At 40.1% G+C, this 14,047-nt stretch overlaps 2 protein-coding genes across 7 annotated transcripts in view; one reads left to right on the top strand and one right to left on the bottom strand.

Moving 5' to 3' along the window:
• tln2b (talin 2b) overlaps positions 1 to 9,569 on the bottom strand; it is a 93,213-nt gene extending 83,644 nt beyond the window's left edge. For 5 of the 6 annotated variants that reach the window (XM_026175915.1, XM_026175917.1, XM_026175918.1 and 2 more), the window contains exon 1: positions 9,207 to 9,569. The gene's annotated coding sequence lies outside the window, so the exon portion shown is untranslated. The remainder of the gene's footprint in view (positions 1 to 9,206) is intronic. The other variant, XM_026175916.1, reaches the window with a different exon arrangement.
• Positions 9,570 to 11,877: 2,308 nt separating this feature from the next.
• On the top strand, positions 11,878 to 13,489 carry c2cd4a (C2 calcium dependent domain containing 4A). The gene is made up of 2 exons (XM_026177080.1): positions 11,878 to 11,992; positions 12,109 to 13,489. Exon 2 carries the CDS (start codon positions 12,135 to 12,137, stop codon positions 13,476 to 13,478), a length of 1,344 nt encoding a protein of 447 aa, XP_026032865.1. The 5' UTR covers positions 11,878 to 11,992; positions 12,109 to 12,134; the 3' UTR covers positions 13,479 to 13,489.
• Positions 13,490 to 14,047: the final 558 nt, after the last annotated feature.

Raw genomic sequence — 14,047 nt, 5'->3', positions numbered from 1 at the left:
CAGTGTAGGCTGCAAGTCCGCTCTTTACCTCAGTTGTCAATGTGCGTCTACATCTGTTCACTGTGGAGGAGGTTGTAAAGGTTTATGAAAGGGATGCGAGTCGATGAGTCAGTGAAGCTCACTTCTGACCGATGACAGCGATACAGAAGTGAGTTGTTGAAGATATCCTACAGCACTCGGTAAGTGCTGCTGTTTTGTTGCTGGTGTTAGCTGCTGTTAGGCAGCATTAGTGAAACAGCTCTGCTGATCCTCTGTCTTTGGCGTACTTCATATGTGGCCAGTCTATAGCCATATACATAAAATGACATCAGCACTAAGTAAATTTTGAAAAAGCTACTTTTTTTTATTTTTTTATGTGTGACTACGAAAGGCCTACATGTTTCTAAAGAACAGCAAGATATGTTTCATCCAGTTTCAGTCCAAAACAATTGCTGTATGAGCTCTAATTGCTAAAACCCCTCAAAAAGAACCTGATAGTGTCTTCTGCTCAATGTAATCAGACAATAATTTTGCTCTAAACACAAGGCCACTACTCCTGATAAGATAAGATAAGCTTTATTAGTCTCACGTGTGGGAAATTTGTTTTGTTACAACAGTGGACAGTGCAAAGTTGTATAGAAAAATTAGAGAAAAACACTGGAATAAGATATCAATAAGATACTGTACACCTAATCTAAATATATAAGGCTTAAGTAACGCAATTAGTTACACTTTACAGCATCCGGCTGCTAAATGCACTTTAGACATACCAATATAAAATAATTTTGATAGTCTGTGAGAGTCCACAGTTCTCTAAGAAGAAGAACTGAGGTGCTGACACTACATAGCCCTGAGCCAGGGGGGAGAGAGGGGGAGAAAAGGAGGAGTTCTCGCTTGGTCAGCAGCCTGCAGAGGATCAGAGCAGAGGATAGCAGTAATTTCAGTGCTGTTCTTCAGACAGGGGAGTCCTTTCCCCAAGCAGTCGCAAAAACAGGCTGACAGCTACTGTGCACACAAAGGACCTGACAGCCCACAATTAACCTTGATGTTAAACCACTGCCACGTCAATTGTCCCTAAACCAATATACTATAATAATGTCATTTTAGTTACTTTATCTGGCTGTTACTGAATCCAGCACACCTTGAATTATCTGTACAGATCTTAAACATCTGTGTCTATGATCATGTGACACAGACATGAAATATTTCCACACACTCTGGCTGTTTTTTTTCCCCACGGTGCAGCTGCATGTTCCATACACCTGTTTTTATTTTCCTGAACTTCCATATCTGTGTCATAGACCCGCATACTTGATTGGTTTTTAGAGATTTAGCGGTGTATTGGATTTTAGAAATGTAGAAATTTAGCAGGGTGTAGACACATTCATATTTCAAATGCTACTCTTTTTTTGTCTTCGAGCCACAAAATGTGTCTTAGGTCCATCAAGGGATTCAAGTCTTAACTGCACTTCGTTACAGTGCTCTGGATTTGTCTTTGATGCATTTATCGCGCACATAGCAGATGGATAGTTGGATTTAGGCAACAATGACATTGACCTTTGGTTGAGTGGCATTTTAAGGGAATTCTATTCCAGTGAAAAATGCTCTCACAAAAGAGGATCGTGGGTGTACCATCATGTCTTTGAGAGATCTTTCAGAAACTGAACATGGAAATGTCTTCAAAAGCAGAACAAAAATAAATACCACTATACAGTACATTAGACTGTAGTAAAGCAATTACAGCTGGCATTAATATTATTATAACGGTGCTATTCAGAAGACTTTGACTGCATAAGAAACTTAAGTATTTGATTTCTTTTGAGTATATCAATACACAGTTCCCACAAACACACTGTTTCTGGCAGAGGAAGCTTGGAGGCACTACCAGTAAGTCTACAATGGTGCAAAGAGAAACTGGGCAGGTTACAGCATGGTCACTATTCACTCAGTAGGTAAAGTGGTCGCCCCATGATCGGAAGGTCGGCGGTTCGAATCCACTTAACGGCTACCCTGAGGTACCCCTGAGCAAGGTACCGTCCCTACACACTGCTCCCCGGGCGCCTGCTTAGTGGGCTGCCCACTGCTTCACAGAGTGAATGGGTCAAATGCAGAGAAAAACAAGTAATTTCCCCATGGGGATCAATAAAGTATCCATTATTATTATTATTATTATTATCAAACCATTGTAACTCAACACAGACAACCAGGCGATAACCTGTCTGAAGCAGCCGTTTGCACTGTAAAAACAGAGCAAAATAAACTGACTTAAAAAAAACGCAGCAAATCAGCTCCTGCAATGAAAACGCAATACCTAACTGTATTCACTCTTTGGGGACAAAGGGGCATAAGTTGAGCTGTGCTTCTCTTTTAATGGGATATATCAAATGACCTTCAGCGCTGATCATTAGTTTGATTCAAGTAAAGTAGATCATGTTTCTCTTCAAAACCAAAGCATTGATGGTTTTTTTTTTTTTTTTAACTGAAAAAACCCTTAGTATGTGCTGTCAACAGCGCTGAACACAACCCTGTTCACTGGCACTTTACCAGTACAACTGATTCCTCAATGAGTAATTTATACGATATGAACAGGAGCAAACAATTTAATTTCTTTGTTCAAATATTTAGATAAGTGCTCACTGCTAGATTAAATGTCAACAAAGTGGCCTGAACTCAAAAAACACACACACAAATTAAGTGGAAAATAGCAATTACTCTTTGATTTACAAATAATTTATGTGAAAAAAAATTCACAGAAAGTAAGAGGATGCCACTTTATGTCACTAACACAATTTGGAATAGTGTACTGCGTTAGGGCTGTTCGATATACCGATATGTATTGGATGACGATATAAAAACGTCTGTTTCATTTTATGCTATCATTTGTTTCGTGGTGTCGCAAAATAAACTGTTTACGGCAATATGTTTTCATCCTTTTGATGGTCGCTGTAGTGGCTATATTAATTTCGTCTTTCTCTCTTTCTCTTATATTTAATATAACCACACTACTGACGGACAAGAGCCTGTTTTATGCGCTGTTGTTAGCAACAACGACGGTAACACTGTTGCGTGTCCGGTTGTTTATGTTCCACATAAACCTTTCACAATAAAGCTCAAGATCCTGTTAAAACTTTTCAAAATAAACTGAATCACTTAAAGAGCAGATTATTACGGATGAGAAGTAAAAAAAAAAAAACCCGCCAGGTGCTAAAAAAATAAACCTTAGACTCAAACGTTAGAACAAGCTTTTCCCCGCAGCACGCCGTGTAATAAATACTCACAAAGAAAACAGCGGCTGTTACAACTTATTTCTAAAAATGTATAGTTTCATGCATCGGTTAAAACACTCGACTCCAGGTACACGACGCGCAGCTGGAAACACTTCACGCAAGTCGACGTGCACGAGATTCACAGAATTAACAGAAAATGTTACATTTTTGTGATTTATATCGTTATCGGACGATAGATGTCTTATATCAGGATATGAGATTTTGCACAGCCCTATACTGTGTGCATTGCAGCGAAGGTAAACCTGTTGTCTAGTACTTCAAACTGGCATTTTAATTTGACATGCTGATGAGAAGTGCCACAGGCTGTGCGACTGCCACTGACCTAAACTACATCATGGCGGCATCTACTGACCTACTTTTTGAGTCTGTTGATTTATCCCGGCACAGCCACACCAGTTTAAAGCACATTTATAGTGTATATAAATGTGTATATAATAGAAATTCGAACTATTAATGAATTGCTTGCTCGCTTTTCTGTGAGTTAAAAGCACCAAAATAAAACAATATTGCATTAAACCTCACGCACTAACAATTTAACAACTGAGTGACTTGTGGATGTGATCAGTCTAAATGCTATGCTGTAATGTCCAACCATTATTAATCAAGTGTGGAGTCAGTCTAATCTAATCCCACTACATTTCTTAATTGAAAGAGAGCTCAGCCTCACTTCATATCTGAAAGCAAATTAGAAATATGGTCAAGTGTTTGCCGATTAAAAATCCGCATTATATATAGCTTTAACAAATTGCCTGTCTGCCACATTCATCTGTATGGAAAAATTCGAGAAACTGTTCTTTCAGATTGCTGTAATAGCAGGGGTTTGGGAATGGTGGCCAGCTCATACATTTGTTCTATAGAAAGTAATCTAAACGCAAGCCAGCCCCTAAAGAGGCTGTGATCACAGTGACAGCAGCGAGAGAAAACACAGGACCAATCTATTTCCCTTGTAAACACAGAACACAAAGGCTGGGTCACACCGACAGCATGGGGTGTGTTTTAGTTTCCACCTCCTACACACTCGTGCATCCAATATAGTTCAACAATCACACTCTCCAATGACTCTCAGAACCCTTACTTCCCACCCTCCAACTGAACATTTCCTGGGGAATTCCAACCAGGAATATATTCTTGATGACAGAGCAACTACAACAGCTGAGAGGAAAATCACTTCTCTAATGAACAGCAGGAGGCCTTGTCTTTAGCATTTGCTTGTTCTCGATGTTTTGTGGCTCAAAATAGTTACTCGTAAATGCATGACCTTGTTATTGTTCTCACAGAGCAGTTTTAGTGTTACTTATTGCGCCCCAGAACGCAGAAATTGAACAAACACAGACTAAAAGTGTTTCATGAGAGAGTGTGGTGTATTTCATGAACACGTTTGAAACATGTAAATTAGCAAATTAGGCACTGAGCTGAAAGTGTGAACTACAGCTATGCTAGCAGAGATGTTGCTATAGCTTCCTATAATACAAAATCATTGCAGTAATGGCCTCCGAAGTAGTTGGCAATAAATGTGAAAAGCTACAATTTAAATAGTCCTTGGTTTTAATTGCCAGTGCTCAATAAAACTGAAATACTGAATATTATTTAATCTTAGAAGTGTTGAATCTCTATTTGTGATCTGAGCTAAACTTTTCAAATCTCTTTTTGATGAAGCTTACAAACTCTGCTTTCATAACCTTGGGTCTTGTGAATAGCATCTAGTGTTTTGTTTGAAGCAGCAGTCAGTTGCCGCTGGCAGATGCATGCTGCATGTGAGCTTGTGACATTGGTGTTCCTGAGATCTAATTATATCTGTGTAATACTGTATTGTGGAGAAAGCGTACAGAACTCATTGTAGATGCTCAGGCAGGAGAAGGTCTCTTCTTTTAAACACAGGCAAGCCATGGGCTTATATTGTGAACAACAAGTGAAAAGAAAATCCTAAGAACTCGATCTGCAGATTGCAGATTTATGTAAGTTAGGAAGGTCTCTTCAAGCCATTTCTGAACAACTGCAGATTCCAAGGTATCCAAGTACAACCTTTTCAACTTTTCGTCTCCACTTTGCTAGAGTCTGGAAGAAGACCCAAACTTTCACCCTTGGATGAGAGGAAACTGGTTGGGGTGTTCAAGAACAACCCAGGAAATATAAAGGCTCTGGGTGCCCATGAACAAAAAGTGGCTGGACACCAAGATCACTGTCCACAGTGAAGTGAGTTTCACATCATTGACTGAGAGGGTATGAACCAAGACAGAAGTCTCTGCTACAAAACGGACACCTTCAAACTGACTAAAATATGCAGCTACCAACATGAACAAGCCAAGTTCCTTCTTGAAAAAGGTTTTATGGTCAGCTGAGACAAAGATTGAGATATTTGGCCATAATGACAAGAGGCACGGTAAAGTGAGGCTTTCAAATTTAAGAACACTGTATCAACTGTCAAGCATGATGGCGGTAACATCATGCTTTGGGGCTTTTTTGCTTCCAGTGGTACTGGTATATTGCAGTGGATGGAGTAATGAAGGAAGACTATCTTCAAATTCTTCAACTTCACCTCAAATCAATAGCTAGACTTGGACACAGCTGGGTGTTCCAACAGGACAATGATGCCAAACATGCACTGAAGCTGTTTTTTGGAATGGATAAAGCAGGCTAACAATAAGCTACTGGAATGGACTTCCCGAAGACTTTACCTCTACCCTGAAAATTTCTGGACTATGCTTGAAAGCCCGTTCAGTGCAAGGCACCCAAATCGCCTTCCCTCAAAGCAACAACTATACCAATGTCTCCACAATAAAAACTGATAATGTGTGGTGCCACACCTTATATTTGTTAAGTGTTGAGCCTGGAAATCAATGTATATATGAGATTTCTTAATAAAGCTTCAAATGTACTGACTCCAGCAGTTACATGTTTGCACTGAGGCGTCTTGCTCTTTTCATTAATTACATAATGGTGACATTATAAACTACATGAAATTTCCATAAACTTGCTTTTCTGTAATTCCACAGATCTGTCTAAATAAAGAGATCTTTATTCAATCTGTATATGCATTAACTTTTTTGGTTCTGTAATAAGATGTTCAAGATGTCTGACCTTATTATAGACAGCAAGATTATTATTTGACATTTTAAACTCTGGAAATCTTCGATGTTTGTCCTCATTGGTGCTGCTGAACCCAAACGCGCTTCAGCTTGAGATGGCTTGACATTCTCCTTCAGGATGTTTTTGTAGACAACAGAATTCATGGTTCCATTTACCACAGCAAGTCTTCCAGGTCCTGATGCAGTAAAACAGCACCAGACTATCAAACTAACACAAAAATATTTTACTGTTAGTATGATGCTCCTTTTCTGAAATGTTGTGTTACTTTTATGCCGGATGTAATGGGACAAACACCTTCCAAAAAGTTCAACTTTTGTCTTGTCAGTCCACACAGTATTTTCCCCAAAGTCTTGGGGATCATCAAGATGTTTTCTGTCAAAACTGAGGCAAACTTTTTGCTCAGCAGGGGTTTTCATCTTAGAACAGGCCGTGTTTGCCCAGTCTATTTCTTATGGTGGCATCATGAACACTGACCTTAACTGAGGCAAGTGAGGCCTCCAGTTCTTTGGATGTTGTTCTGGGGTCTTTTGTGACCTCTTGGATGAGTCGCCGCTGTGCTCTTGGGCTAATTTTGGTCAGCCAGCCACTCAGGGTTTATCACTGTGCCATGTTATTGCCATTTGTGGATATTGTCTCTCACTGTGGTTTGCTGGAGTCCCACTGCTTTAGAAATCACTTTATAACCTTTTCTAGACTGAGAGATCTTCACTTTGTTTGAATTCAGCTATCTGTGGGATACACCACAGATAGCAGTTTCAAAATACCTTTATTTAGAAACTGCATTTTGTGTTTACTTATGTTTTCTTTCTTAAATATTTAAATTTGTTTGGTGATCTGAGACATTTAAGTGTGACAAACATAGAAAGAAATATGACATGGGGAAGGGGGCAAACACTTTTCCACACCACTGTATGTGGATGAGCTGCTGGAGACCAGCACTACAAGGACTAAAGACCACAGGATCATCTGCATACATCATATGGTTCGCTAAAAGACTATCAACCTTGCACCAAGTTTAACGGGTTCTCAGCTTCTTTGACAAGCCATCAACATAAAGATTTAAAAGAATTGGGGATAAAATTCCTTTTTGTCTAACTCTAATGCAAGATTAGAGAAAAATCCAATAAATTCAAACTTGTGCACCCAATTCTTGTTAAAGTCATTAAAGCTGTATGCTGTGCAGTTAACAGTTAAATGAAACCATTTAAAGCCCCAAATTATCATGAATATAAAGCTGTATATATGATGCTTACACTTTAAAGTAAGACCAAGCGATACAAAGTCAGGAAGGCACACAAAATACCTTGTAAAATGCAAGAGTGTTTTGCATTAGTGGTGCTTTAAACACACTACAGAGGTACTCCTACACCATTTCTTGCTGGAAATGTGTGGTTGGTGGAAGCTTTTATCCCACACTCTCTAGTGCCTTACTGTACCATTTGGGAGTGCATTTTAAGGATGGGTACTCCCAGTTGGAATCAAAGCTCTAGCATGCCAGTGATGCCTTTAAGCCATCCAGAATCTCAGCTGTCGACATCATGCTGAGACAGCTTGACCTTTCTAGTCACATCACTCAGGTAAAACATGTCACTCCACTGTCTGAAACTCCCTGACGGCATCGGTATCCTTGAATTGACCATCAATATCCAGGATGCCTCTTGTGGTAAATGCACAGCTGCTGTATTATATACTTAAGAGGAAATGGACTTTAAAAACGAGACGACAACAACAACAACAACAACAAAAAACAGTTTTTCCATTACAGAGAAGAGAAGCTGTGCAAGTCTGCAGCTAACGTGGTTTGCTATATGAGTCAAACCAGTAAAAACACATATGATACATGTTACTCAATGTAAAACCATCTCGGGGATTTACAGTTTGGCACCTTCAGCCCAGAGTCACTGTGCTGAAGCAGCATTGACAGCTGTATCTGTGAAACACCCACATAGCCCATAGCTCAAAAAAGCTCTCTTCACAGCGCATCTGTATGAGGCAGAAGGGCTTCTAATGGTTAAGGAGACGTGTCCTTCATTCAGAAGTTATGCGTCTTCCCTGTTGGCATCATGGAGAAAATAAGGTGAATGTTCACTCTGAGGATTGGTAAAGGTATCAGACGAGGGAAAAGCACTAATCTTTCTTCTAAGATGAATTAATGATCAGATTTTTAAAACTGAGGCAAAGCACAACAGTCCCTGCAAGCGTTAACAGTCTTAACATACTGACCAGTATTTTATTCTCCCTACATTTTCATTAACCTACAGTAAGTCATTCACCAGTGGCTACATCCCTGCATGCGCACTACACATCGTCAATGTCAGCTTTGATGTTGAGCCGATCCAGATAACATTCAGGTCAAGTCCAAGTTACTGTACAAAACATTTTTTTGCAGAGCAGCGAGGATGCTGGAGCTGAGCAGCATTAGTTACCTATTTAGCGTACTTCTAAGGACGAAACTGGGGAAGCCTAGATATTTAAAATGCAACACCAACGCCAAACAAGTGGGTCAATCAAATACTGTTACCTCTTATCTGTCAATGTCAAAAGCAATCAGTTATACAGTAGGCGAAGAAATGGGCTAGATTTACCAGTCTTATTTTAACGCGCAAACGAATCGACAGATGTCAGGTCCAAAGAAGAGCAAAAGGAAATACCAGAGTGGAAAACATCACACTAATCAAGTGAAAAGGTCGTCTGCAGACTGCTCATGTGAAATGTTGCCAGCGCTTCTGCTGAGCCAACATCGAGCGGTCCGCCTCCCTGTAGTGAGATCATTTGGGAGGAACAGCACCTTGAAGAATAACGCCAGGATTTAAAAAGAAACTGGATAGAATCTCTTAAAAGGCAAAATCCTACCTGATGTCCCTCACTCGTCAGTGCATGCGAGCTGACTTGAATGTAGGCGAAGCGACACACACCGCAAGCGGGTCAGCTCAGCCTGACTGCCTCCCTCCTCCACGGCATCAAGCCCCTCCTCGTTTATCGTACAGTGGAGAAGGATGAGGGGGGGAGAAGAAAAAAAAGACCACAAATCTGTGCGCCGCAAAAAGGAAGCGGCGTCACACTCACGCACAGTGTCAGATAATATGTATCCCGATGAAGACAGATTTACAACCTTACCAGTGCGATGAGCAGATAAAATTAACCTGGCAATCATGCACAGGGATAGACGCACGGAAGATCTGAGAGACTGACCTCTCTTATTTTGAAAATGCTTTAATTTGTGCAGTGTAGAGCACCTGCCAAAAGCGTGTCTTCACACTAAGCGTTAATGGAAGCCTGGCATGGAGGTTTATGTTTAAAGTGGGGGCAACCTCCACAAGTCTTGCTATAACGTGCAGGAACGTACATCCCACACAACATTGAAAAAGAGTATCTGTCTGTTTTTTCGTGATTAATTACACTTACACTAACCCAATAATCAAGCAGTCAAATTAAGATAAGGCATTAAGATATATTTTAGCGACAAAATGAGAATATTATTTAATGTATCAATATGGCCAGCACCTCCCCTATCGGTGGGTGCACTATTGTTTTCTAAACATATACTACCCCCTAATGGAGATATGGAAGCATTTATGGTCAGGAAATACAAGGACATGCTCATCTCTGAGAAAATAAGGGATGGACTCGGACAGAGTGAAAAGTATTGTCGGTATTTTGCAAAATAGGTATGGATGATTGGTATTCCAAAAAGACTATTAAAATATCACAGCGGGACCGATTATCCTAGTCTACAAAGCCCAATCAAAATGTGTTTGCTTTGTTTTTTCATTTTCTCACGCTATCCAATGTGAGCCTTCACTTCACAAAATAATACAATACTATAAAGGGTACAAGGTGTTCGAAAGGTACGTGTGAATTAGTGATGCGGCGTGAACATTTTGGCAAACATTTCTAAGTGGCGACTCTCGTTTAGGACACTTTCCAGGTACAGCGTTAGCTCTGACATCATCCTGTCATTTATTGCCTGGTAACACGCAGTAACCAAGTTACTCCACTTGAACTTTGTCGTGTTCAGAGTGGAGTTTTTTTCCACTTGGGTCTTTTCAGTATGAAGATGGTCAAACTGCCTTTGATGTAGTAGTACCAGGTAATTTAAAAAAAAAAGGGTAGAGAAAACTGATGTAGGTTTTCTTCTGCAGTTTTTGAGTTTAACTAATAGTTAAAGCTAACTTTTGTTGTGCTGTCCAAGAAAAATTAAATCTAGGTGTCAAACTGTCTCACCACAAGAGGGAAGCATTGACATAACATTGCATTGATATGTGAAGATCTAAAGAGCAATGTTCAGTATACCAATAAATGTTATCATTGGCCTTTGTTTAATTATGATATTGATATTTCAAAAGCCAGATTTGTAATAGGACCTTCTTCAGTATATCAAACGTCATCTTTTATAGATAAATACTCTGTATATCTATAACATATTGATATAAATACAGTAGATCTGTATATAAAAGAATCAGATTATGGGATTTTTTTATTTTTGGGGTCTCGAGTTCTCCAGATTGTATCTTTTTAACCAAGAAAAGTAATGTAAAGATAGAAGTTAGGTGAAAAAAAATCTATTTTCCTGAGAGATTCTAAAGATCCTGTATTTTAATGCCATCGAAAATATTGTTGCAATTCTTGCAATCATTTTAAGAGTTACAGCAAGCACATTTAGCACATTCTTAATTTTTCCAATTTCACAGATGATTTCCTTCATAAAACTCTAGTCCCGTAGTGCGGAAAGCTATCTTTCTCTCAAATTTCAAATAAACATTCAAAGTACTCTCAAGACAGAAAATGTACTCGGCTCATTTATAAGGACATGTGTGTAATGAAGCAAACTGCATCAGGAATATTGGTGATGCAGTGATATGGCAGTAAATTACTTTTGCATCATTACATCACCAATATGCTCGATGCATATTGCCACATTACATAAAAGTGTGACATTGATAAGAGTGCAAATATAAACAACCTCACCTGGTTCAAACAACAGAAATTTCCACCTTTATTTCATTAAAACACTCATCGGCATTATATTAAAAACCAGGTTGCTTATTTTTCTTAAACTCTTTAAACCAAACGATGTCTCCTAAAGTTAATACGCAAGGCAGTTTTGTGTCCTGAACTTTTGACAATGCAATTTAGACATCAATGGCAAGAGTTATTATTTAATTGTGTTCAGAACTCTTATCAAACAGATCACCTTTTTTATGTTCTTAGAACAAGGTAAAGCCCACATTCTAATTTAATTTCCATGGAAAAACAAACATCTGATTTAGAAGTCTGTTTAAAAACAGTTTGTTTAAAAACCAGCTGCTCACTTTCAAAGTACAGTAACACGCTTATCTTGCTAAACAGCACGGCAGCCACTACAGGCACACTGAGCTTTGTTGTGGTTCGGATATTTCCATGGGAACCAGCGGCTAAGGAGAGCAGGAGGATCCTGTTTGAGCTGGAGGCGTGTGTTAGATTTATTGGTTTCCTGCTACATTTAAACCGCCTGCGTCTCTCAAAGAGCCACAGATCTGCAGGACCTCCATCTGCTGTCAAGAGAGCCCTTACAACTTCTCTATCTTTCAGCACCTTACTGGAGCTTTTGTCCTTTTTTGGGATAATATTGTGGATTATCCATAGCCCCAGAATATAAGGTAAGAAAACCTTCCTGCCAAGTACTTGTTGGGGATATCCTGACTATTTGTGAATGCATTTGATTTCAAAACATAATTCAGCAACTCAAGTATTATTTTATTTTATTTTTTCACAGAGTTTTGGATTTCTACCAGAGGACCCATGTGGATGGTGGAGAGGATCCGCATGTCAGTGGAGAGAACTAGCCTGCCTACCTTGACAGCAGAACTCAGCTATAAACTTGGTGACATCATGCTGGGAGAAAAGGCTGACAAATCCAAACGGATTTCTCTTTGTCCTAATATCATCACCCCTGACAACATCCCAGAATTCTGCATTCCCCCAACGATCCTGTCCTTGCAGGAGAAGAACACGGAGCAAAGCCGAGCAGCTCGCATTATGAAGGTGCCTCCAGGTGAAGGACCCAGCCCTGAGACGGAGATGACGTTTCATGAGCCGTTCAACCAACACATTATTCAGGTAGAAAGTGTGGATGAGAGCCCCTACGATGGCTGCAGTGATGAAGAGAGCACCAATGCAGACCCTCAGAGCCAGGCTGCCTTATCGCTTCCACACTTAGCCAAAACCCAGACCAGCTATGGCTTTTGCACTTTACTAGAGAGCCCCCACACAAGAAGAAAGGAGTCAATTTTCCATTCTGATCCAGGCTCTTCTCCCCTGCTGCTGCCCAGAAGTCGATCCAGCATGTGTTCCAAACTCACCCCCTCCACCTCGCCCTCCTCCTCTCCTTCCTCCTTCAGCCTTAACAGCCTGACCTCCAGGCTTTCCCCAAGAGGCTACACCCTAAACTGGCAGACCACTCTAGACAGTGATACCACTTCCTCTACTGAATCCTCTCCTTTCAGCTCGCCGCTGCTGGCCAGGTGCCCTGCCAAGTCTTCCCTCTTCAAAGCGCTGAGCCATGAACTGCTGTTGTCAAGGAACATAAGGAAAGCAATGGTGTCTAGGAACAATTCCCTGTCCACAGATGAAGGCAGCTCCACCGACAACAGCCCCAATGTCATGAGGAGGGCATCAGAGGGGTTGGCTGAAGGGCTGCCCAGCAACTACAGCCTGGCACCACCCACCATTTTCCCCATGGACTTGATTCTGCATAGAGAGAGGGTCATGAAGGAAAAAATGGTGCCCATTGGAAAAGAGGGCAGTCTGAGACTCTCAGCAGAATACTGTCCAGATAACCGAAGACTGCGAGTTCGACTCATCAGTGCAGAGGGCCTTTATCCTCTGTCTGTAGACCCCAAGATTATCAACTGTAGTGTCAGCCTGTCTCTGATTCCCGGAAAAATCCAGAAGCAACGCAGCACTGTCATCAGAAAGAGCCGTAATCCGATCTTCAATGAGGATTTCTTCTTTGATGGTATCTCAGAGGAAGACCTCAGCCAGCGGTCCCTTCGCTTTAAAGTCGTGAACAAAATGTCCACTCTGAAAAGAGACTATCTGCTTGGTGATTGTGATTTGCCTCTTTCAAGCATTGTAACCTTATAAAGTGAAGTACTTTGGCAGTTTTTTTTTTTTATGTACTGAATTATTTATTTAAATTTTTGTATTATAAAAGAAGATTTTGTAATAATTAAATTATGGAAAAAGTTGACTTTATCTGTCTCGAGTACATTTTTTGAGTACGTTTTCAATTTTAAATTTAGGATGAGTTACACCATGATATTACAAACTGAGCCTGGGACAGAGACATTTTTATTTAATAAAAAAGTCCAAATCACCAAGAAAAAGTTAAAAACAAAACACGCATTTAAAAATATCCCTTTACAGCCTGTCAGTGATTAATTTGTTAATGTGGCTGTACCATCCGCTGGAGTGAGATGGCTCCCATCTCCATTTCTCCTAAGCCTTTTGTCCTCTTCCTGACCTTTTCTGTGATCAAAAATATATATAAAACCCAGAAAGCTCACATGGGCTTTTTTCCATTTCACCTTTGAGTATGTATAATTTCAGTGGTGCACAAGAGAAGCTCTGTTTTCTTTATCCACCTCCTGCCATATTTCATTATTATCTGCTGAAGATCAAAAGAGCATCTCATGCACCAAATTGTAGTTAAA

This window comes from Astatotilapia calliptera, chromosome 7 (genome assembly GCF_900246225.1).
Source record: "Astatotilapia calliptera chromosome 7, fAstCal1.2, whole genome shotgun sequence".
NCBI lineage: Eukaryota > Metazoa > Chordata > Actinopteri > Cichliformes > Cichlidae > Astatotilapia > Astatotilapia calliptera.
This window is presented reverse-complemented; position numbering and strand designations above follow the sequence as displayed.